At 39.0% G+C, this 25,523-nt stretch overlaps 3 protein-coding genes across 3 annotated transcripts; 1 reads left to right on the forward strand and 2 right to left on the reverse strand.

Moving 5' to 3' along the window:
* The first annotated feature begins 819 nt into the window (after nucleotides 1-819).
* Nucleotides 820-8,580, forward strand: LOC133533522 (cytochrome c oxidase subunit 4 isoform 2, mitochondrial-like). The gene is made up of 4 exons (XM_061872506.1): nucleotides 820-1,030; nucleotides 1,631-1,823; nucleotides 7,059-7,192; nucleotides 8,505-8,580. The coding sequence occupies exons 1-4, from the start codon at nucleotides 848-850 to the stop codon at nucleotides 8,508-8,510; spliced, it is 516 nt and encodes a 171-aa protein (XP_061728490.1). The 5' UTR covers nucleotides 820-847; the 3' UTR covers nucleotides 8,511-8,580.
* A 168-nt stretch (nucleotides 8,581-8,748) lies between these two features.
* LOC133533518 (uncharacterized) lies at nucleotides 8,749-15,174 on the reverse strand. Its single transcript, XM_061872500.1, has 8 exons — nucleotides 14,599-15,174; nucleotides 13,690-13,858; nucleotides 12,648-12,801; nucleotides 11,906-12,019; nucleotides 11,393-11,487; nucleotides 10,746-10,809; nucleotides 9,977-10,132; nucleotides 8,749-9,575 (listed from the first exon to the last, which is right to left on the reverse strand). Exons 1-8 carry the CDS (start codon nucleotides 15,068-15,070, stop codon nucleotides 8,775-8,777), a joined length of 2,025 nt encoding a protein of 674 aa, XP_061728484.1. The 5' UTR covers nucleotides 15,071-15,174; the 3' UTR covers nucleotides 8,749-8,774.
* A 2,222-nt stretch (nucleotides 15,175-17,396) lies between these two features.
* Nucleotides 17,397-24,974, reverse strand: LOC133533521 (cytochrome c oxidase subunit 4 isoform 1, mitochondrial-like). Its single transcript, XM_061872504.1, has 6 exons — nucleotides 24,834-24,974; nucleotides 23,317-23,401; nucleotides 21,281-21,394; nucleotides 20,581-20,773; nucleotides 19,811-19,957; nucleotides 17,397-17,491 (listed from the first exon to the last, which is right to left on the reverse strand). The coding sequence occupies exons 2-5, from the start codon at nucleotides 23,398-23,400 to the stop codon at nucleotides 19,824-19,826; spliced, it is 525 nt and encodes a 174-aa protein (XP_061728488.1). The 5' UTR covers nucleotide 23,401; nucleotides 24,834-24,974; the 3' UTR covers nucleotides 17,397-17,491; nucleotides 19,811-19,823.
* Between the last annotated feature and the right edge of the window lie 549 nt (nucleotides 24,975-25,523).

Genomic DNA, 25,523 nt, shown 5'->3' on the forward strand with positions numbered 1-25,523 from the left:
ATAGGATATAATCATCTAAAAAGTTTAACATTACCTGGCCCGTATCACTATTTAAAACTTAAGTTAAAACACTGGCTTAAAAAAACGTCTGGTCGGTGTCGCGAAAAAACCTCACTGAACGTCAACTGTGTGAAGTTAGCCGCAGATTGTTTGAAGAATGTTGACACCCATAAAAATACTTTGTATTTAGCAGTTTTATGTAAGGCTTCCATTAGAAACATTTTGTTAATGGCAACTTATGTCAAACTAGGCGAAAATAGGTAGCACAGGCGAAGATAAGAAACTCGACGGTTTTGAATGTTGTGAGTGCTGTCAATGGAAACTATTAAGTTTTTAAGTTAGTTAGTTCCTATTATCTGTATTGTAACTGCACCAATCATGAGACGTTTAAAAGTAAATTTGGAGTATTTAACGTGTGGTACTTTTAAGGTTAGGTTTTAACGCGACGCTTTTTAAACTCTCGTGCGTATAAGTCCAAACAATGCTCAAACAAAACAAAAAACTATAGGGAGCGTGCATGAACTGTAGGAGGCAGCACAGGAGCCGTCAGATTTTTGGCGCGAGGCGTAAATGTGATGTTTATTGTTCCGATGTAGCCCACGAGATGGCAGAACCTACTATGCACAAGAAAACACGTGACGTGTAAATGTACATGTTTATGGTTCCGATTCAGGCCACAAGATGGCAGACTCTCCAACGCGCACGGTCCCTATAAGAACGACAACAACAATTATCTCACTACAACCTATTTCAACTCTACGTCACCGGCCGCTAACACAAAAGCGAAAACGTCAATTCAAATCGATTTCAGACTTGTCAATTTTTGTTTATTGCCAGTCTGACAACAATGGCTATGTTAAAATCCCGGTTTAACCCGGCCGTCCGGCAAGCTAGAAATATTACCAATCGGTGCAGAATCGGGACGAGGGATGTAGTGGGGTATGGCCATAATGGGGGGTACAACTACAAAGATGACCCGCACTTCCCGTTCCCGGCGATCCGGTTTAAGGAGAACACTAGGGATATTGTGGTAAGCCCCTTTTTGTAGGCATTTATTCACACTTAATAGAACCGCCCAACTTCCTTAGAGAAATGAAAGCCGCCAGACTACGATGGATCGGGCTCGTAGTCCGGATGGGTGACGATCGAGGGCGTACTCTGGCGTACCAAATGCCCGAAAATCTTTTGGACATCCTAGATACCGCTGGAAAGACGAAGTGCAAAAAGACGTTAGCGAAGTCGGCAAAAAATGGCGGTCTTCGGTGTCGGAAGCCAAAATCCACTTCGGGTCGCTGCGCCACATCAGTAAGTAAGTAAGTAGGTATCTAAGGAATCGATTCGCTCTCGCTCCCGCTCATGCGTAACCAGATCCAGATGTGCTTGAGAAAGACGGTTGCCATACGTCCCGTATATACAGGACTGTCACCGTATTTGAGTATCGCGTCCCGTATTACCCAGGCACCTTGCTTTTAGTTTTTTTTATACTACGTCGGTGGCAAACAAGCATACGGCCCGCCTGATGGTAAGCAGTCTCCGGAGGAGTTACATGTGTGTTTAGTAGATATTTACCATTTTCAAAATAAACTCGCTTTCGCAGTTACCTCAATCCACCTTATAATACTAATTCCAGGCCCTCCGCCAAAAAGAGTGCGGTGACTGGAAGATGCTGTGCTGCGAAGAGAAGAAGGCCTTGTACCGCGCGTCGTTCTGCCAGACCTTCTCGGAATTTCAGCATCCCACGCACCACTGGAAGATCGTCATCGGCGGCGGCCTGTTCTTCGTGTCGTGGGTGTTCTGGCATCAGATGATATACCGCAACCTCAGTAACCCACCTTATATTATCTCTTTTTCCTACTCCTCTACTGTTATCTGTCATTTTCCTACTCCTCTACTGTTATCTGTCATTTATGCATTCATTAACACGAATATAAGAACATACATAAAAGGTTTCAAGAAAAGTCTATATTGTCTATTCCTCATAAAAGCTCTTGTGCTTTTAATCGCTATAACGTTACTGCGATAAATGGCTATCTACCAACCTAACAAAACCAAAACGAATACAGTTTTAAACTAAGTGCATTGCTGTCAACTTACAAAATATTCATTTGGTTGCATAGTAAAAATAATTAAGTACTTCATAAGTCAGAAACACACATGTGACACCCGTAATATAGCAACACCCATAGACTACGAAGACCGCTTAGCGTTGCTTGTTAGTCTCCGTAGGCTACGGTGGCCAAAATTGAGAAACAACTGTCCAAAAATTTAATTTAGCAAGTAGCAAGTACCAGGGCCTCATGAGTTACGAGGAGGTGTCGCTGACCGGCCGGCCGCGGCCCGGGGCGGGCTGGGCGCGTAACAAGGTATGCTCGCGCGTCTTGGCTATATACTTTTGCTGTAATTTGTTTACCTAAATTAATATTTATTTTTGTTGACTCGTAGGAAAAATATTGTATGCAACGTTGTATAAGTAGGTCAAAAAATGCTCGTGGCGTATTCCTTTACAATGTTCGCCTACGCCTTCGGCTCCGGCTCATATTGTAACTCACGCCACTCGCCTTTGACCCTTCTTATACAACTGTTGCATAAAATACTATTATGCATTCATTAACACGAATATAAGAACATACATAAAAGGTTTAAAGAAAAGTCTATATTGTCTATTCCTCATAAAAGCTCTTGTGCTTTTAATCGCTATAACGTTACTGCGATTAATGGCTACCAACCTAACAAAACCAAAACGAATACAGTTTTAAACTAAGTGCATTGCTGCCAACTTACAAAATATTCATTTGGTTGCATAGTAAAAATAATTACTTCATAAGTCAGAAACACGCATGTGACACCCGTAATATAGCAACACCCATAGACTACGAAGACCGCTTAGCGTTGCTTGTTAGTCTCCGTAGGCTACGGTGGCCAAAATTGAGAAAAAACTGTCCAAAAATTTAATTTAGCAAGTAGCAAGTACCAGGGCCTCATGAGTTACGAGAAGGTGTCGCTGACCGGCCGGCCACGGCCCGCGGCGGGCCGGGCGCGTAACAAGGTATGCTCGCGCGTCTTGGCGATATACTTTTGCTTTGTTTACCTAAATTAAGATTTATTTTTGTTGACTCGTAGGAAAAATATTGTATGCAACGTTGTATAAGTAGGTCAAAAAATGCTCGTGGCGTATTCCTTTACAATGTTTGCCTACGCCTTCGGCTCCGGCTCACATTGTAACTCACGCCACTCGCCTTTTTTGACCCTTCTTATACAACTGTTGCATAATAGTACATTACGATACAAGTGCGAAAAATAGGAAATTCGAAACGAGTGGCGATAAATTAAAACCAGACCGAAGGGAGTGTTTTAAATCGACACGAGTTGCGAATTACCTATTCGCACATGTATCGTACAACGTTTTACAGTACATATGGCCCTTTAAATGTTCGACACAGTAACGTAATATGCTACTTCTCGCACTAGTGCTATAAAGTAGCCCCATATGTACTGTAAAATACTATTTTCTTGTTTTTGATATAGGAGGCAAATGAGCATGCAAATCGCTTGATGGTAACCAATTACCGTTACCCATGGACACCTGTAAGACCAAACGGACTACAAGTGCGTTGGCGGCCTTTAGATAGGAAATACGCAGTTTTCTTGATCATATCAGAGAAGAGAAAAAAAGGGTTTATGTCAGAGAATAGAGGAAAAGAAGGCGTTATAGAGAATCGTTCTGCCAGACCTTCTCAGAGTTCCATCACCCCACGCACCACTGGAGAACGTGCTGGGCGCCGGCTTGTTCTTCGAGTCGTGGGTTAGGCTGTATCTCATGAACCGTGATAGTTAGACAGTTGAAATTTTCACAGATGATATGTTTCTGTTGTCGCTATAACAACAAATACTAAAAAATAGAATAAAATAAATATTTATGGGGGCTCCCATACAACAAACGTGATTGTTTTGCCGATTTTTTGCGTAATGGTACAGAACCCTTCGTGCGCGAGTCCGACTCGCACTTGGCCGGTTTTTTACTCTTGACCATTCGGTGATCTTTCTCCCCCCCTTGCCTGGTCCATAGTTATAATCAGGGGTCGGACAAAAAGTGCGGATGACGTAAAAATGACGTAATCTTGATGTTTGAGTTTGTATTTAAACTTCCGTGTGACATGTAGTAACAAAGTAGTATTAATGAAGTAACAAAATAATCGTAAATAAATCCATGGAATTAATAATACAGGTGGTAGGGTGATGTAGTGAATAAAATAAATTTCACGAAACTTGTTACCATAAGGTATAATTATTTGAAATTAGTTAGAACAGGTCTGTGGGATTGCCACAATATTCGAGTAAAGATGACATGTTAGAGCGTTTTCTTATACATTAGTAAATATAAATTTTAGCTAAATATAATCGTGAAGATACAATAGCTAAACAATAACGAAGTCAATTTATTGTTCATCTGATTGACAATGTGTCAGTCAAAAACGTACTTACTCATTTCAAGTGGCGATATCGATTAATAAAGAGGTTGATAAATGATAAGTGATAATTGTTTACGAAAATCAAAAATACTATTTGAAATCATCCTATAAGTGGTTTGACGTCATCCGCACTTTTTGTCCGACCCCTGGTTATAATTTAAATAAGTATGACGTACAGTCAGCGTCAAATACTTTGTAGCAGTCAAAGTGGCCAAATAGTTCGGTACACCATACTAAATATATGGTGTACCGAACTATTTGGCTACTTTGGTTGCTGCAAAGTATTTGACGCTGACTGTACCTACAGAATTCTCACTGTCGAACAAAACCGATGTGTATAACAGCGTAAGGTCACGTTATCCCTCTCTAACGCATATGCTGCCGATTGTTCTCTTTCACTTACTAGATTATACCTACAATGACTGCTCAGAGCAGTTGTCGCAGCAGCGCCACGCCCAAAAAACTGATTGATGTTAGTTCTCGAAAATTGCGAATGATTTTGAAACAGTAAATACTTACCTCTGAAATATTAAATCAGGCTTGTTTTCATGTACGAGGGAATTAGTTATAATTACTTAAATTTAGCATCCATGCTGCCCCAAAGTGGATGCGTAGTCCCCATTTTCCTTACTGGATATTGCCAATTTTTCGATTCGATTTTTTTATTATTGTAAAAATTAGGAGCGAAAAACAGAATTCATACAAATTTATACATGCTCCTAACTCTTATAATAATAAAAAAAAAAATCGAAACAAATCAAACGTAATAAGTAATAAGGGTATAGCTGTGGTTGATATACAACAATTTGTGTTATAATATTTTCAATAATAATCCAGAGAGGAAAATGAGCAATAGTAAATATTAAATTTTTTCCATTTCTCATGTTCTGAAAGAGGGTCAAAGTTTGCAGAAAGTGATGTAGTTTCTGCACTAGAGCATTTTACTTTCCAAATACAATTTTTATTTTTACGATAAACAATTTAAATTTGGTTTTAAATTTATTTTTTATATAATTTCCGTTCTGTTCTGATATTTAACTTCCCATTCCTTAAATAACCACATTATTACCTAAACGGTTAATTGAAGAATTTAAGTCAATAAATTCTATTATAAATTATACTTAATTATGTTAAAAAACACATGTATTTTACTTCCCTCGTATTCGAAATTAAAAGTAGAGTGTTTAACCTTTTGAACGCTTTATACCATAAACATTACTCAAACGCCAAGCTCCCAGGAGCAAGCGAGTATGAAGACTTTGACAGCGTCCGCCATAACACCTATAGTTGTCCTTGGCGCTGTGGGCACAACTAGTTAGGACACCTTTAAGTGTTTTTGGCGTTCAATGTAAGACATTATTTCAGCTTCGGCCTATTGGCGCCAGTGGCGTAGCATAGGTCACTCGCACCCGGTGCGGATCCCAAATTTGCCGCCCTCTTATTTTTGTCATCCATTATAAAAAATTTGGGCATGGTGTAAAAAGAGTACTTTTATTAGTTTTATTGTATTATTTATTGAATTGAAAAGTGAAATTAACATTTTTTGACATAGAATAGAAGGTAGAATATTACTTAGAAACATTACAGAGAAAACTTAATAGAATAATCTGAATAATGGAGAAATCAGTATTACTATGTAATAAGTGCAATAGGCTCGCCAGCTGCCGCCCACCAAAGGAGTAAAGGACTCGTTCCGTTCCGGGTATCTAACTTTTTGAGCAGTATAGTTGACACGAAACACCGTTTAAATTTTTTTTTTAAATCTTTTTACTCGCTAACTTTGTGAATATATCCAATGAAACAGTCATCGGTAATCGTTAAATCATTATTTTCTGTAAGCAAAAAATGCTGTCGATTGCCTCCAAGGTGTAATTCGTGTTGCAACAATGTACGCGTAACGCGTATCTTTGATGTTTTTCTACCAGTATCTTTTAGCTCAAAAGGCCGTTTACCAAAATATTATATTAGTATATACTGCCTAGTTTCATACGAGAAGCCGCGAAATCGAAAAATTGGGGCAGCTGCAGCAATTCGCTAGCTTGTTTTTATATCTTGCTTTTTACTCAAAGTCATGTGAAACGACGGTCTGTCATTGCCGTATTACGGTGAAGTACAAAGAATGCGTAAGGAGACATTTATTTAAAATAACATTGAAACGAAATAAGTTTCCTAAATAATAGTTATTGAGAAACCTCGTGCTTGCATCACCCATGCATAGAACCTGCATAGGTACCCGGATTTGGTAACAAAAAAATGACGAAAAAACACTGGAAGAAATTAACTTTTTTTTTAAGTATATTAAAAAAAAAATTAAATTAATTTTTTTTTTTTTTTAACTGACACCTCCGCAGCGCCGCCCCCGGCAAAGTGCCGCCCGGTGCGGACCGCACCCTCCGCCCCCCCCATGCTACGCCACTGATTGGCGCTCTAACACGAGTGCCTTTCATCAATCTACTATTTCGTATTATACTCCGAAAAACTCATCAAAACAAGCCATCGGAACTAAAAAAGTGTTCAGGCGTCTTAACATATATTTGTTGAAATCATTTCTGTTACTTTAACAATTTTGAATGAAATTGTGGATTGCAGTCGCGGAGCCCAATTGGCCGGACTCGTTTTCTCTGGAGTCGCGGATGGCGCAGCTTCGCCGCATGCTGGAGTTACGCGTGCAGCCGATCGATGGCCTGTCCTCACTGTGGGATTACGACAACGACTGCTGGAAGGTAAGCGAGCCTAAAAAATCTACACAAGTTTCTGTATTGTACAAGCCGAGCTGCTGATCAAGAGACTTATTAACAAAAAGAATTATCGCATGAGCAAGATCTCATGCTGTCGATCGACGTCCTAAAGTCTTTGTGGGATTTTGACGATTACTGGATGGTAATAGGCATAGTTTTATTGTATATGAACGAGATACCACGCAGTCGATCGATGGGTTGTCCTTGCTTTGGGAGTACGAAAACGACTGCTGGAAGGTAAGCGAGCGCGTGCTCCCGTGAGGGACAGAACATAGGTACGCAATGTGACAATATTTGCCAATTTATTCGTAGCAAAGATGACATCTTCATGTTTAAGTTGAATTTGGTTGAATATAAGTATATGGAGCAGATCTGCTCCTAGGTATACCAAAGGTTAAAAACACGTTTTAACATTTCTGACAACATCCCAAACCGACCTACGTAATTTGGTCGGGTTATTTGTTGCCCGCCATAAACCATACTAAAATTTACGATGGGGAATAAAAAAATGAAACTGTAACAAGGATAAACAATAATAACGCTTTCTCTGCTACTCCTACTGAAAGATACATAGCACTATCCCGTTCAGCTTCGGACTTTCCCCACCACTCATGCCCGATCCATACTAAATACTAGATTCATGTCATTTTATTCACTACAAATTTAAATAACTAATCTATAGACGCGTAGAAAAAGAAATATTTGTTACGTAAAATACGCTGTAAAATCAAAATTATGTATTATTTAATGAGTCAATGATCTATTATTTAGTTGAGTGACAATTAGACGAAAGCCAGTGAGACGTTTCTGTACCTACTGATTGTCAATTATATGTAGCAGTTACGTAAAGAGGTTGACACATTATTAATTATTACGAATATGCTAATTGGAATCATACCATACCCTATGTAGCGCGACGTCATTTTTCTGTCAACGGCATGAAATGTAGGTACGGGCCTTGCTCAGCAATAAATGGGGCATTCCAGAAAAGTGCCGGGTACGTGACATTCACTCAGGTATATGTATGCATGTACTAAATCACTGTTTAGGGATACCAGTGCAATGGGGTTGGCAACTGTCAAAGGTTTGCATAGATGGCGCCATCATAGCTTGCCCCTGTCTCTAGTTTTGTTCTATGAGATTTGGCTTAAAGTACTGGAATCCAGGTCACAAAATTCAAAAAAAAAACAAGAATTTGACACAATTCTAGGGATTGACAGGGCAAGCTATGATGGCGCCATCTGTTTAATACTTCGACCGGCCAACCCCATTTATAGGTATTTGTATATTGTTTCAGAAATAAGCTGCAGGATCGGAGTTCAGTTAGTCCTGTTGTTATTGGAGTACTATGTTGAATATACGTTTCGGACCAATGTAAGAATTTTTATTAATATCATTTAAGTAAATAGTGTACACTACCAAATCCACCAATACTACAATTCATTAACAATATTGAAATTTAGGTGCATTTAATTTGGGGATAATACAAGGTGTCATCATCAATGTGTCGTTATCAATATCATAACAAATAAAAGAATATATCGTTTAAGATCACCTTGTTAAAAGTCTAAACAAGCTCCCGAGCTTGAAGAATCTTAGCTGCTAACATTTTAAACCCTCTTTCGTAAACCGGATCGCTTTTATGCACTTCAATTCTCTCAGTAGTACCAGAATCCAACATTACAATAACTGCCTTATCATCTTCTTCAGCACTCTCAATTTTAGTATTTATTGGTTGCTTTAGTTCAATATCTCTTCCTGGGTATTGAGTTATACTTTCAGAAGCTTTCGGTCCTTTCTTAATACCTTTTTTGCATAAAATATATTCCATAGCACAGGTTTCTTCAGGGTTTTCATTATTTTTATTGACAAAGTAATTTTCACCTACACTTGCTTCTGTTGTAGTGTATTCATTTGTAGAATCGTCGTTCTCTTCGTAAATGCTTTGTGAGCCATATGCTAGATTTGTAACTGTTGTAGCCTCTGTTCGTGTACCAAACTGGTCTTCAGGTGCATAATTCTCGTCTGTCGGATCTGTCTGTTCGTTTGACGAGATATCCCTCCAGTACTCGTCTGGTATCTCGGGGATAATTGGTTTCGAGGTTTCAGGTTGAGGTAAGTTTGCCACAAATTCTGGATTAGGGAACAAATCTGAGTCGCTGGGAAAATCTCGCAAGAATGATTGGTTAAATACCATAGGGTTATCGTTGTCGTCTAATGTCTCTATTGGCCCGTAAAGTACGTCATTGACGTTGAAGTTCTCTCGGTATACATCCTTCATGGCTTCGTCTACGTTCAGTATTTCATCCTTTACATAGTTGTCAGTAAAGTCCTTCAGTTCATTTGTCTCGGAGGTGATTTCTGAATTCTGTAAACGATTCAATCTTTATAGAGTCTGTGCGGAAAGAGAGAGTCGTGAAATCTAAGGGAACCCATACTTTCTACGACTCTTCTCTTTCTGCACAGACTAGTATATTTTTAAACATGATGGGTACGGTGACACGTGACATCTTACAATTTATAACCTTAAAATGTCAAATCGCCCAAATTGTATTGAAATAACACTTGTCACACCCTTCGTTTTTTACAAATACAATTAAAAATTACGATGAATAGCAAACGCTAATCAATGGCAGGCAAACATTTGCACCAACTAGTAGCAGGAAACACTGGACATCTACAAGTACATATAGGGCTACGCATGAGAAAAACTGGGGGAAACTATAACTCAGATCAATTACGTTGGCAACAAGTGCCGTGGTGTGTTACCTGGGTGAGCTTCTGAAACACGCTATTTATCCACTTGTCGTAGAGACCGAGTCGAGTGAAGACTGTGGGTGCTTCTGCGGCCCCGCAGTGTGGGGAACCGAAGCTGATAACTCCGACCAATACGTTGTCCACCAGTGCCGGTCCGCCGGCATCGTGCTGTCAATCATAAACAAAAGTAGAAATATCTGAATACATACTCCTCTTAAAAGCCAACCGACAATTACCCCTAATTGATGTGGAAATAGCTTTGTGGGATCTGCTTCTGCTAGGGTTTTGCTGACATTAGGTAAACCGTCTACTTATGGACGGCAAACCGGAAGATAGTGGCGGATTTGCAGTCATAACCCTAGGCCCCGGGCCCTGTGGTAACGACTAGCCGCCCCTTTCTCAGCATTCATCATATAGACTGCCGCCTTGCTGCGGCCCCTAATGTCTTGCCGCCCTAGGCCCGGGTCTACTATGCCTTAGGGCAAATCCGTCACTGCCGGAAAAGTCGTGTAGACTGGAGTCTGCTAGGGCGTGTTTAATCGGTGAGATTCAACAGTTCTGATATGGAAAAAGTAAGTGCGTACATACAGGAGCCCATGACAAAAGTAAAAGTTAATTTTTTTGTAATATGATGACACTGAGGCGATTAAGACATGCGCTTGACTACTAAAGGCCTTTGGACCAGTCTTGCAGAGAAGTGTCAAGTTCAGGGGTGGTTAATCTCCAAGAATGACGGAGTAATAAGGTATAAAGTGACGGTATAACGGCGATAGCTACTTACATTGCATGCTCCCGCGCCTCGGTCAACGAACCCAGCGCAGAAAGCCTTCTCAGTAACGAAATCTCTGAAACATTATTTACTATCTCATATTTTTTATTTGTAAATCTGTATCTTGATATTTGTTCAAGCCGGGTCAGCCAATCGTGCCAGTAGCAGTTAAAAATGACAGAAAAACTAATTCTACTTTCCTAGACCAGACTAACTTCTGTCTTTATTAGCTCAATATTTACTTTGTCTTGTTTCTGTGCTTGTCTGTAATCTCATCCTGTCTAACAAATATGACTTTTTCCTACTTCGTTTTTCGATTGAGAGTAAATCCGATGACAATACAATGTTATCAAGCTGGTTTGATGATGGAGACCGAATAAAAGCTCTGTAGTGTAATGGTAGATGGACACGACTTCATACAGTGCTAGCTACAAATGCTTGATGAGTCGGTAAGGTGATTAGAAAAGTACCTACAGTCGATAATAATGTCCGCCTTCCACCAAACGGGGAAACGAGCGGAAACAGAGGCAACTTAGCCGACCGAAGTAAAATGGAATTCCACTCTTAATCAGTGGAAGCATTTGTAGGTATGCATTTCAACATAGCGCATTATGTGGACTCCTATCTATTCTGCCATTAAGAGTTTTGCAATAACTTACTTTGTGTAGATATACTGGCAGGCACTAAAGTCGTAAAGCTCGACTTTTGCTTCCGAAAGCGGTCGGTCTTCTACACGCAGGTCTGCTTCATCTGCCTATATCAATTACATTTTTAGTCTAGCTAAAAAAATTCAAACCTCACTTCACTAACAAATTGTATGCGGTTTGTTGCAAGGTATGTGGAGCCCTTAACCCTTTGAACGCTTTATGTCATAAACACAAACATCACTCAAACGCCAAGATCCCGGGCGCAAGGGAGCTAAAATGTAAACCATACTCGAAAGCGTAAAGGTTACTTTGACAGCGTCCGTCATGACACCAATAGATGTCCTTGGCGCTGTGGGCACGACTAGTAACGACACCTTTAAGGGTTCTTGGCGTTCAAAGGGCGTTTAAGGGCGCTAGGAAGCGTGCGTGATGCGTGCTTTACGAGGCTGTTGCTGACAAAACAGCTACGTCTACAACGAGAATTTGTTATTTTATCTATGGTTATAGTTTCGAGTGGACACTCACCTTTCTTCGACCCCAGCCCAGTATGACGACGTTTTCAACGCTGGGTTTCAGAGCGCTTGCAGCCGCCGTGTCGTATTGAATGGCTACTACGCGCTGTTTTCTAAATCGCAGTGCCTTTCATAATAAAGAATATATTATTGGGAGAAGGGGTTGCAATTTGACTACTTTCTTTACTATTATCTAACTTCATCAAGTCGTTACAATAAGCGTTTATCAACATTTCAAAAAGGCTCACCTGCGGTAACTTGGACAATGATGTTTGTTGTGATCTGTAATATCTGATTTAGGCTGGGTTAGCTGGATAGCTACGCACCATCAACGACCTGTTCGTAAAATATGGCGGCGGTAGCTATCAAGCCATGTCTAGACTATCCAAGTTTCCTTACAAGTATTTTTAACGAACCATGATAACGTTGATAGAGAGTTTCTAGCTCTAGCACCTGTCTTTATTCTAAGTAATTCTAAATGTGCGGCCAGATCTGCAGATTCGTCACCAGTGCGCACGCATGTTCGCGCAAAATCTGCAGCAAACGTGTGCGCAATCGCAACCCATTCGCAAAATCTGGACGCGCGAAAATAATGGTGAAGCAGCATAGAATTAGGTCTGCAAGTTGCGGAAAGTTTCAAATGTTTCCGAAAATAAAGTCTCATGCAGTCTCCCAGGTTTTTGAGAATTGTCGCAACGAGGGACGTGTTTAAGTCGGACAGGTTCAATGGTTTAGGTACAATAAGGTAGACTTACTTTCTTTGTCCGTAAAAGCACTAGGTTGTTAGCCAGAGTGGTCCGATCGAACTGAGGGTGGAAGATGTGCTCGTCTATGTTTATGAGGTGGCCCATTTTGCTGACGAAGTCGCTGGCTACGCGGATTTGGACGTGTGCATTTAAATCTGAAGGACTGGGGGATAAAATAATTAGGCTATATAAGGCATAGGCAATAGTTGATTGTTAAACCAAGGGATTAAAGCACCTATTTCCTTTGTAGCCCTTCGAAAAGTAAGCAGGGAGCACAACTTTTTTTACTTGCAAAACATAGTTTTACATTTTTCCAAGGACTACAAAAAAATACCAAAAATACAGCTTTACGTTTTTAGGAGATTTTTTTGTAAGACCCCTGTAGCCAACTAAGAATTTGTCAAAAAATATGGTTACTTTAAAAAAAAAAACATTCTCAGTACATAACTAATATCTACGAAGCGCTCCGCCACGTGCACTTCATCATGAACGGGTACCGCTTGATGGCCTCGAAGATACGCCGCGTTTCATCTTGGCTATGACCATGTGGTTAAAGCGACCAATGGCGCACCGTATGAGACCGCGGCGACCGCGCTGAGTTCTCGTGTACCAGCCGACGCCACGAATGGATACCGCTTGATACCCGTGCTGGTTGCCCTCGAAGATATGCTTCATCTTGGCAATGGCTCTGTGCCTAAAGCGACCAATGGCTTACCGTATGACACAGGAGGCCGCGCTGAGTTCTAACGTACCAGCGAGCCGACGTACACGTAGTGCCCCCCGCCACGTTCACGCTAACCACGAACGGATACCGCTTGATACCCGTGCTGCTTGTCCTCGAAGATCGCTTTATCTTGGCAATGGCTCTGAGCCTAACGCGACCAATGGCTTACCGTATGAGACAGGAGGCCGAGCTAAGTTATCATGTACCAGCGAGCCTACGCCACGAACCTCAGCACAAATGGATACCGCATAATACCCGTGCTGGTTGCCCTCGAAGATACGCTTCCTGTTGGCAATGGCTCTGTGCCCAAAGCGACTAATTGCTTACCGTATGAGACAGGAGGCCGCGCTGAGCGCTAAGCTCTCGTGCACAAGCGAGCCAGCGCACACAAAGTGCCCCGCCACATGCACGCTCACCATGAACGGGTACCGCTTGATTCCCGTGCTGCTGCCTTCGAAGATACGCCGCGCTTCATCTTTGCTTAGAGCTTTTGTGCCTAAGCAACAAATGAATGTCTGTAATATTAGCTGAATAGCGTGCATCGGTCTACAACGATCAGGATTGCGAATATTGCGTTTGTATTGGATACTTCCAGTCTTCGTTAATTTTTTCTGGTATCTAAGTAAGCAGTGGATGTAACCAAGAGGGCGAGTTGTTTGTAATGATTTGAACGCACTTTTATTTTTGTAGGCGCTCGTCATGATTGTATCTGGAGTTTTTTGATATTTCCTTTTTCGGTATTTAGGATTACTAACAGATAAACACTTCTTAGGTCTACATGCTCTTAAATCTATACATATAACAAACATGACTGATGCTTATTATCTAATATCTACTTATACACGTGTTTTTTACCTGAGAACAATAGACCAATAGTGAACATCCAGTAAACTTATGGTTATATAAATGAATACCGCTATATTGCATTAACTAGTACTTGACAACTATGATGATGTTAAATAAGTAGTTAGCCTTTTTGTGTGTCCCACTGCCGCTAAAAGGACTCCCCTCTCTCTTTCTAATCCTCCCTGTTCTGAGCAAGATCCCGCCAATTCCGCTGAAATGCATTCAAATCGTCCCGCCAACTAAATATTTTACTATTTTTTTAAGGCATCTGTGAATGTGGCTAATTAGTCTAATTACTTTGAGATATCCAGTGAGACAAAATATGTCATCGTCATCACCTTCATTTTAAACTTTTAATAATAAGTAGGTAAGTATGTAAAGTGTACTTACTTGGTAACTTAAGAACAGGTGCAGCCAGTGTTTTGACATTTAAATTAAATCTTCGCGCTAAGTTAACAAAGTCTTGTCTCTCACTGAGTGTATTGTTTTTAATCTGGTAATTTTCGTCTTTTATTACAATTTCATTCCTTATCATTTCGTCAACAACTTCGTTAATGTTTGAAATGTAATAAGCAATTTTATGGCTAATATTCGTTTTACTTATATCGCGTATTTCTTTATATTGTTTATGGTTTTTATAAAGCGCTTCTTGTATAAAACTGTGTTTGGACATATACTCTTGTACGTTTTTAAGTTTTGAGAAGTTTCTATTGATTCTCAAGGCAATGAATAAGTCATCAAGGATTTCTAGTATTTTGCCGTTAGTTTGGTGAAACATATGTGTGTCTGTGGACTCCGAAAATGCGGTTATGATCATTGTTTTCAAGACGGCGAACAAAATTATCACTTCAAATTTAGTCATGTTTTGAAAATTATAATTAGAAATTGAAATTACTTCTGCAAGTATTGTCTACGAATAGGTCCCAATGAAATAAACAACTTCTACAAATTATTGTTATTTTACTGCCTTGTCATAAACTCTACACCAATTTCAACGTGAAACATAATAATGCAACAGCAATTACTAACTTATCGATTTTGTTTTCTGCTTGTTTGTTCACAGTACGAGTAGGTACAATTTTTGTGAAATTAGCATGAGCTTATTGTTTGTAGTAATATGTATGGAGACGGAGCCTTCTTGATTGGTCGAGTAGATTATACCTACAATAAGGACTCGGGTCGCCGGCCGCCAGCTGCAGCCGTGGCAGTTTTTATGAAAGATTTTGAACTTTTACTGTATCAACAACTAAAATTTGATTAATATATAACTTTCGGTTTTTTCCTCGCTAGTGTGCTGAAAAACGTCGTATAAAACACGCGTGCCTTGGGAATTATAGACATCGCCTCGTGTGTGATGCCCAACGCAGCACACTTGTATCATAATCAGGCGCGGATACAAGGGGGGGGGGGGCCATAGGGGCAATGCCCCCCCCCTAAAACCCTGGCTCTCACATTACTAAATTGAGTAAATTTTATTTTCTGTGCAAAAATATATGATTTTCTCAAAATGGCCCCCCCCTAAGCCAAATCTTGTATCCGCGCCTGATCATAATGTATTTCCTATTTTAGCCCTTTGTCTGTGAAATGTGTGACGCAAGTCAAGTAGTAAGCGCCTTTACATATTTTATTGCAACCACTTTTAAAATTGCCGACCAGTTTGGCCTAGTGGGTTCGAAAGTGGTGTTCGAATCCCGGTAAGGGCATTTATTGGTGTGATGAGCACATATATATGTTGTTGAGTCTTGGGTGTGTTCTTTGTATTTAAGTATTATATAATTAGCGTTCTCCGAGTTTCCACAACACAAGCCTTCTTGAGCTTACAGTGGGGCTTAGTCAATTTGTGTAAGACAGAATATCCATGCCCAATATTTGTTTATTTTACTAACGATTCCTTTTTTTTTTGCACACAACGAATAAACAATAATCGTCTGTATTATTTTTAAACCATAGTTGTCAAACAACTTTGTCAGTAGAAAAAGGCGCGAAATTCAAATTTTCTATGGGACGATAACCCTTTGCACCTACATTTTTTTAATTTTGCCGTCTTTTTCTACTGACGGAAATGGCTTGCCAGACTATCTTCTCGGTGTGAGCATATATTTGCAAGTTTAAATTACAGGCATTTATATAGTTTCAGTTTACACAATAAACGATATACTCAATTTAACGACCGGGCATATATTTCGAAATATCGATTCGAATGTAGGTAGTCCATATAAAAAACGTTAAATGAAATCAAAGCAGTAAATGTCACAATTCACATACTTATTCTTAGGCTATACTCTGTATCTTTATGTATTTAAATAAAAGTAAACGAAATCCACCTTCAAATGGCTCCTTAAGCCAGTTGAGGGTAGATGAAAACATTACATGATCAAATAATGTAGGTTAAAGTCAGGTCGTTCAGTGACAGATCCAGGCGGTTTTGTATTCGGTTGGTTAACCAATAAATGTTATACTCTTAACTACCTGAAAATGTATAAATTGTTTGTTTACTTTTATTTAAATATCTAAAGATACAGAGTATAGGTTCACGTCACGGCGTAATTTTTTTCCTACAACCAAAACATTTTCATGTAAAATGTTGCCAAGACGAAACCATAAGGCTCGCACTGTCAAAACATTATCACATCTCATGTAGAGCCAATCTTTTAACTCTACAAGCCCTAACTAGGCCAGACTACCGGTCGGCCGATGGTCCTGGGTTCGAATCCCGGTAAGAACAGGTATTTGTTCTTGAGTCATGGGTGTTTTCTATGTATTTAATTATTTGTATATTATATATAATATATCGTTGTCTGAATACCCACAACACAAGCCTTCTTGGCTTATCGTGGGACATAGTTAATTTGTGTAAGAATATCCCTGTAATATTTATTCATTTATTTTATTTATCTTCACAAACTCTAGATCTTAGGCAAAATATGTGGCTTGGCCGTTTCATACAAATTGCTGTCACTACAGTATTCGATAATATCCCGTATAGGGTATACGGGAATAAATAACGCCATGTTAATTATTCCCAATGTACCGAGCCTAAAGTACCAAAATTATGTTTACAGGCTCCCAAATCTCAAAATTTCTTACTCCTTTTAAATAAGAACTTTATTTAAAGGTTCAAAATCGGAGATTTGGGCAGTTGTGAAAAAAAAAAATGATTTAACAAGGCTATGGAAGTAATGAAAGAGTTGTATGATTGGAATCACAATTTATTATCTTACAGAGATAGTTCTTATTTTACATTTGTCTACTCTACCCAAGCCGGTCCATAGCACCACGCCAACTGAAACAGAAATGGGAAAATTACCATATCCACTGTAAACTAAAAAAAAAAAACGGGTAGCACTCCGGAAGTGCCGACAGAAGTGAAAACTTGAATATTAACGTTGTGCATTTTTGATATTTTGGAATGGTTAGGGAATAGTTTTGCATGAATTGCTTTAATTATCAGTATAGAAGTAATATCATTTATGTGGTAAAATACAATATTCATTTATTGCGCTATCGTACACAAACATGACAACTTATATTACATTAAAAATGTAACTACTGGCTTCAATGACATTGTAACAGTTTTTCGATCAGGTCACGTGTCCGTCTTACGAATTTTCAATCTGACGAATCTGTCAGTCGCGTGACCTGACGCGAGTTTAAAATTTTTTCCCCATCACAATAAGTGCACAGCGCCGCTAAAGAAGTTTTCACTTCAAAAAAACTATAGTAGATTGTTAACCAAGGAATGAAAGGCACCCATTCCTCTAGGTTGTTCGCCTATAGACCGAGACTGATGGAGCCTTCCACCCTAGTTAAATATTCTACTTTTCATTTCGAATACGAGGAAAGGAAAACACATGTGCATTTAACACTTTTCCAGGCATAGTACGATTTATCGACCACATACGCGCCATTAGAATTTCGACTTTAGCATTCCGATTTAAGGTTCAAATTAGATTACACTCTCAGTAAATGTTACTTGTCTTCAAATTAATCATCAAAGCTGGATTTATTGGAATATATTTGGCTTTTTTGAGAATACCTTGTAGATTGGTGCGGCCTGGAAAAGGGTTAAAAAAACACGGCAAAGTATAAACTTCAGTAGTATTTCTTGAGGGTACTTTCAATTAACAATTTAGGTAAAAATATCTTTTATTTATGGAATGGGAAGTTAATTATCATAATGGAAATTGTACAACAAATCCCTTAAAACCAAAGTTTTAATTGATTACTTATCGTAAAAAAAAGAAAATAAAAAAACGTACTTAGAAAGTACAGTGCTCTAGAGCAGAAACGTATTATCTTTTATAACAGCAACGACCCATTTTCAGAGCATGAGAAATGTAAAAAAAAAAAAACTATATATTTTTCGAACCTGCTCACACAATTTCACTAGAATAAGTTGAAAATTACGACTTGTAGAGCAGAACAGCCGAACAAACTGAAACGGAGACTTTAACTTTTCTCAGTCAATTATGTACAGCCAGCGTCAAATACTTTGTAGCAGTCAAAGTGGCCAAATAGTTCGGTACACCATACTAAATATATGGTGTACCGAACTATTTGGCTACTTTGGTTGCTACAAAGTATTTGACGACAGTTCTCATTCACAGGTATCTTTTATTATAAACTGATCGGCGATTGGCCCTAGTCACACCTGATGGAAAGTGAAGACAGGGCCTAAGATGGAGCTCACCGGTTCAGTAGTAGCCTATTCACTCTTGCTTTAAAGAGACCGAGGTCATATTTATCAGGGAATACAGATGGCGGGAGCGCTTTCCATTCTTTAGTCGTCTGCTGTTAATTGTTGTACACTTAGAGACATCATTTTGTAGAGCTATTGTATTTTTTATATGATATAGGAGGCAAACGAGCATTCGAATTGCCTGATGGTAAGCCATTACCGTCGCCAATGGTCACTTGCAACACCAAATGGATTGCAAGTGCGTTGCCGGCGTAAGATGGGATTATGCTATCTTCTTGTAGGTTTGAAGGTCGTATTCGTCCGCGGGCGACAGTTGATTCCACAGTTTAAGAGGATACGGGAGCTGAGATTTCAATATTTTAGGTGAATATATCCGTCTCGCTAACGGAAGCGGCTTCTAAAACTAGTGCGATAAGGACAACGCCAGATTAGGCTTAAATTCCTGCATAAAAATCTCAAATGTTTCGCACTCGATTGTTTCCTCCTTTAAAACTTTACCAAATGTAACGAAATTTTGAGATCTAATTGGTAATGAAATTATCTGACCGACTGTTTTGCTTTTAAGGCTAATTGATGTCAGTTTTGAATACCATGCTTCTGTTTGCGGCCTAGTAAATTAGGCCGTTTTTGCGAATATTTGAAGTGCACTAGCGCCTTAAGAAACAAAAATATCAATAAAAGCAAAACAGTCCGACACAGATATTAGTAATAATAATGTGTTGTAAAAATCACTGCTCTAGGTTCAAAAACCACGGAGGAAACAGTCGAGTACGATTGTATGGAGAAATGACCACTCCTGTTGCCTCCTAACTGTATAAGGCAGGCAGTTTCTGTAGAAACGCACATACATCCTTTACTAATAATATTAACTGAAGCTGCTTCGTAATAAAAAAAAGCGGTTACCTCGAGTGTCAGTTTACTTCCAGCGGTTGTTCTCGTAGTCCCACTTGGAGGCGAGCCCGTCTACGGGGTTCATCTTGAGGTCCAGCATGCGCTTCAGCTGTGCCTTCTGGTTCTCTTCACTGAAGGACTCGGGCAGCGGGTTGTACACTGTAGACATGGGAAATTTAGTTTGGGAATATGTACTGTTTTGAGACAACATTTGGGGTGTTATAGGTTTATTTACTTATTTATTAGGTTTATAGGTTTTTTTATAGGTTTACCATCTGTGTGGCATCGTAGTTCTTAAAATGATGAATTGATTAAGTATGGTTGTTTTATTCAAAACGCTTGTCTGTAAGGTTCTCAAATAAATTTTAAGTAACTCCCATTTCGCAGTGGGCACTTGATCAAGGTCTAATAAAAGTGTGCTGAATCTACTCATCAACTAACTTCCTGCACATGTAGATCCACACAGGCCTTGAAGCCAGGACGTCCCCAGCCGACAACTCCGTTCCACTCCCCGGTAGAACCTTGAACTCAAGATCTGGTTCAGTCTACTCAAACAGCTTTGATCAAGACGGACAGTGAAGCCAGGATGAGCCCCAGGCAACAACTCCCTTCCACTCCCCAGTGGAACCTTGAACTTAAGGTCTGGTTCAGTCTACTTGCCAAACAGCTTCATGCCCATGTACATCCAGACAGACAGCGAGGTCAGGATGAGTCCCCAGCTGACAACTCCCTTCCACTCCCCAGTGGAACCTTGAACTTAAGGTCTGGTTCAGTCTACTTACCAAACAGCTTCATGCCCATGTAGATCCAGACAGACAGCGAGGCCAGGATGAGTCCCCAGCCGACAACTCCCTTCCACTCCCCAGTAGGAGCTTTGAACTCTGCGAAGGTCTGGCAGAAGGATGCGCGGTACAGTGCTTTCTTCTCTTCTAACGTCAGCTTCTTCCAGTCACCCTTTTCCTTTTCACGGAGGACCTGTTTTGAATATTTTGTTAGATTTGACAAAGCTTAGAGGAAAGCTTGGGTTGGGAAAATCCACTGAAGAATCAAGGTCATGGACATAAATGATAGAAAGTTACCAGTGGGCGTGGCACTTTAGTCGTAAATCCTATGGCGGCTGAATGAAACCAAGCGGCCGAATCTGGGGACTAATAGAAGGCAAGGTGGATCGACGATTTAATCAAAATAGCATGGATTACGATGTTTATGCTAGAAAAATAGTTAAAGTAGTTGGACTGGAGCGAGGCCAGTGATGGTGTCGTCGTAGTTAAAAAGGCGTAGATCTTAATAAGGCATGCATCTCTTTAGATCACGGCTTCACGACCAGGCTTTCCACTTCCTGTTAGGGCTAGATATCATGGCTTTAAGATCTTCCTCGTCTCGCGAACCACCGCTCGCAACGGCTCGATCTAAATGAATTAATCTGTTTTGATCGACAGCGGTGCCGTCGGTCGCGCGCGGCCCTAGGGAATAACAGCATACCTTGATGTCGGGTGTGTCGGGGCGGAAGCGGACAGCGGGCAGGGGGAAGTCGGGCCTGTCCACGTAGTTGGGCTGTCCGTTGAAGCCGTAGCCGACCCACTCGCGGCTCCCGATCTAAGAACACATCAAGTTAATAATATCATTAGCAAAAAATTAAAAAAAAATGTAATGACACTGGATATGTTAAATATTAAAAAAATATATATTATAGGACATTATTACACAAATTGACTAAGTCCCAAAGTAAGCTCAATAAGGCTTGTGTTGAGGGTATTTAGACAACGATATATATAATATATAAATATTTATAATTAGTTAAATACATAGAAAACACCCATGACTCAGTAACAAATATCCATGCTCATCACACGAATAAATGCCCTTACCAGGATTTGAACCCGGGACCATCGGCGTCGTAGGCAGGGTCACTACCCACTAGGCCAGACCGGTCATCAATTTAGAATCAGTGTTTGTTTTAATGGGGTCGGGAACGCCAATGTAACACCCCTGCAGTTGCAGGTACCCAAAGGCTATGGTGACCGCTTAAATTGCAACCCTCATTGCACCCTGGTGAGGGAATGGATTCTAGGATGAAGAGCCCTTTTCCTGGTTATAAACTATGTTTTAATTTATTTATAAAAGAGAAATTACATCGGCTATGATCGCTTATCTGCCAAACTGCATAGCAGTTTGTTGGCAGAAAACTTATTCTACCCTCCAACATTGTTAAGTAAGTTATTGCTTACTTGATTTATAGCTATATTTATAGTGCGAGTGCGATTTCTTACAAACAATTGTAATAGCTTTAGACAGGCAGACTAGATAAACATTAAGCTAACATAAACATTAGTAGCAATAACAGACTATCTAACTAGGTTTGTTTACCTATTTAGTCAGTCTGTTACTGCATTGTCATGGGAACAGTAGGTATAGGTGCTCGATTTTATTTCAACCAGATACTGGAAAACAACAAACACACGGAGTGAAGCTAAACAAAGTGTGTGGGATAATGAAGCTATCAGGGTGCAGCATCCCACTGCCCCCGAGTGTATTAATATTAGCGCTATACTACCTATACATAATTATACATTTTACGGTAACACGTGCAAGGTATTAACTTCCTTTTACATAAATACATAAAGCAATCGGTTGGCCTATTAATCATGTGACCCGTTCCAGTCCAAGCATTAATGCTTTTTTTAATCGTTTTTTATACACAACCTTTGATACGTTTTGACAGGATCTTAACTGCTCTGGTAATATATTTAAAATCATGGGCACTAAATATTTTCGAGTACGTTTTCCATAGTAGTTACAGACTTTCGGTATAAACAACCTACGTAGGTTTATTTCCTTGGTGACGCTTCTTGTTGTGCTTGTTGTTGTGTTGTGTTGTTGTGTGATAATATGTGTTTCATAAAAAAACGTTCATCTGCTTAAGGATAGATAAAAACATCAGTGTTAAATTGCTTGTGAAGCCTGACCACCGTACATTTTTTAATTTATTTAATTGGCCCTACAAATATAACACTACTGTCTGTTACCTCTTAATAGTCTTCATGCTAAACCAATTTAGATAAAGTTTAGTATGGAGATAGTTTGAAGCCGGTGCAGGACATGGGGTATTTTTGGCAAACATCCGAGGGCTTGTGCACAAAACATGGGAGGGTTTTCAGCTACTTTTTTACCCGTCCCTCCCGTTTGGTGAGGTTCTAGGCTATCCCCCAAATATAATGAACTGTTTATTTTTCTATTTGTGTTATGAACGTGATGTATATTTATAATACGCGTTGCAAAATTTCGTAAAATAGACTCGGTATTTTCAAGTGCGAAGTGACGATTTATGTTTAACAAAACCGAGAAATAGTATCTACTTATGTGTTCACTGTAGAAAAATACACCTGAGGTTACCTTATAGCCCCCCCTCCCCCAACATGATCTGTCGTGATTTTTTCGTGACCCCCCTCCCCCCTATCGAACCTCTCGTGATTTGTGCACAAGCCCTGATCAGAACCTAGTTTCCAATAAGACATTACCTTGGACAGCTCGCTCATGGCACGGGTGCCAGCAGGAACGCGGACTGCATCTAACAGCACTCGGCGCATCAGGTAGTTAGCCATACTGGAAATATGGCAAGTGCTTGAGACATTCAATGGTGACAATACATGTACAAGTCACTAATTGTATAAAAGGTCAGTTCATATATGATTTAAAATGATTGTATACTAAAAAAAAAAAATACTGACACCTACAATTACTTCATCATTATTTAATGGATTTATTAAGCAAGTTCCTGATAATTTTGAACCTGTTAAGTTATGAATGCCATAATTATAGAAAATGTATATATAAATGAATCACAAGAAGGCATAAGAAAAAGTGAGTTGAAGGCCATTTTGGCAGCTTATTTTATAAATGTTGCTACTGAATATTTGCAGGTTTGCTAAATATGTAGCTATAGAATAGGGTGGTCCAACTATGTATGGAGAAAAAAAAAGTAGAATAGATTCTATCTTCACAGGGCTCTCTTTACTAATATACTACGGAATAGTAATCTATCGGCCAAATTTGAACTCATTTGCTAATGATTTATTGGTCGCTATGATTATGTGATTTGCGATATCCTCATACAAATAAAAAAAATGCATAGTAACATAAAAGTAAAAAAATCAACCGCCATATTTTTAACAATAACTAAAAGATAAAACGTATAAAGAGCCCTCAAAGATACAATTTCGTATGGCAGAAGTGTTTCATTTATAGCAACCTCTAAATGTTTAAGTGTTCTAAATTTTGCTGTGGATAATCTTTACATATATTGGAATAAAAAACCCGTGTTGATAAGAAATTTTAATTACTTTATATTTTTGGACCACCCTACTATAGAAGAAAAAACAGTAACCACACAAACATTAATTGTTTCTCTAGTTTTATACTTGAAACGGGACATAGTTTAGTTGTACTTTTATTATTGAGCTATTTATACAAACAATGCATGTTAGTATATTTAAGAATAATTTATCCTTCTTCTTTATGAAATGACTCGTTAAATATGACCTACGATGTAATACTTTGTATGTGTACAGTACAAGGAAAATATATGACCATCTAAAAAAAACTGCAGTATGAAGTAAAGTTACTATACCTTATGGTTTTAAATAGATTTTTATTTCCAATACGAATGAATTGGCACACCAATTAAATAGGTTATAGATAATTATTTACCAGACGATAAAATGATAAGGTTACGTTATGACAATCGATAGCATGGGTTACATAACGGGAAATGTTGAGAAAACTCCCTTCAGGACTACTTCACTTTAATCAAAAACTTACGTAATTACTATAAAAATTGTTTTATTAATCTTACAGACAAAAGAACATCACTAATAGCAGAAATTCAATGAAATTCTAAATTCCAATCGGCACTTGTCGAATGTCAATTTTAGTCATTTACTTACCTCTTTGGAACGACATATTACTTTCAAATTATCAGAAATAAACAAACATCACATAATAAAGGAAAACAGAGGAAATAACTTTGAAATATTACCTGGGAAATTTAGTTTCTTTTCACGTGAAATATTTTATCACCACCCAATATGACTGAAAAACTCCAGTGACATCTGACGGATATTTAGCGAAGTAGTAACGATTCGTTTCACGCACATCTGTTTCGCTGGTTTGACTTAATAGATAAAGTAGAAGAGCTGTTATAAAATATAAATCCAATTTTATGTTTAATATATTATTTTTCTCAGACCGTGGGGACCTTATATATCTCCAAACTTAATGTATTAACCGTGGAGACTATACGTCTCTGTCATATTGTATAATATACTTGACTTGGTACATACTAGTTATGTATTCTGTAGCATTAGTTTATGAGACTGCTTGCTTAACAGTCCAGACCAGACGCGATTTATTTATTCAGTATAAATTTTATTTTGACACTTGGAGAGACTTTACACTTCCAAATATTATTAGTATTAGTACTCTGACATTGGGGACCTTTTACATCTCCAGATTTAATGTGTTTTTAACCATAGAGACTATACATCTCTATTGTATTGTAGTAATTATTTATTTTAAGATTATTATAATGTAATGTTTACCCAGGTATTGGCTGTTGTATTTATAAATGTTGTTATGTATTTTACAGTACATATGGGGCTACTTTATAGCACTAGTGCGAGAAGTAGCATATTACGTTACTGTGTCGAACATTTAAAGGGCCATAAGT

Source organism: Cydia pomonella, unplaced genomic scaffold (genome assembly GCF_033807575.1).
Source record: "Cydia pomonella isolate Wapato2018A unplaced genomic scaffold, ilCydPomo1 PGA_scaffold_173, whole genome shotgun sequence".
Taxonomy (NCBI): domain Eukaryota; kingdom Metazoa; phylum Arthropoda; class Insecta; order Lepidoptera; family Tortricidae; genus Cydia; species Cydia pomonella.

Coding starts and splice junctions, on each gene's coding strand:
- LOC133533522 (XM_061872506.1), top strand. CDS start 848: ATGGCTATGTTAAAATCCCGGTTTAACCCGGCCGTCCGGCAAGCTAGA. Junction 1,031..1,630: donor AGAACACTAGGGATATTGTG/GTAAGCCCCTTT, acceptor TACTAATTCCAG/GCCCTCCGCCAAAAAGAGTG. Junction 1,824..7,058: donor GATGATATACCGCAACCTCA/GTAACCCACCTT, acceptor TGTGGATTGCAG/TCGCGGAGCCCAATTGGCCG.
- LOC133533518 (XM_061872500.1), bottom strand. CDS start 15,070: ATGACTAAATTTGAAGTGATAATTTTGTTCGCCGTCTTGAAAACAATG. Junction 11,488..11,905: donor TGGGCTGGGGTCGAAGAAAG/GTGAGTGTCCAC, acceptor TAATTGATATAG/GCAGATGAAGCAGACCTGCG. Junction 10,810..11,392: donor TGCCAGTATATCTACACAAA/GTAAGTTATTGC, acceptor ATAATGTTTCAG/AGATTTCGTTACTGAGAAGG.
- LOC133533521 (XM_061872504.1), bottom strand. CDS start 23,400: ATGGCTAACTACCTGATGCGCCGAGTGCTGTTAGATGCAGTCCGCGTT. Junction 21,395..23,316: donor CCATGAGCGAGCTGTCCAAG/GTAATGTCTTAT, acceptor ATGTGTTCTTAG/ATCGGGAGCCGCGAGTGGGT. Junction 20,774..21,280: donor CCGACACACCCGACATCAAG/GTATGCTGTTAT, acceptor TATTCAAAACAG/GTCCTCCGTGAAAAGGAAAA.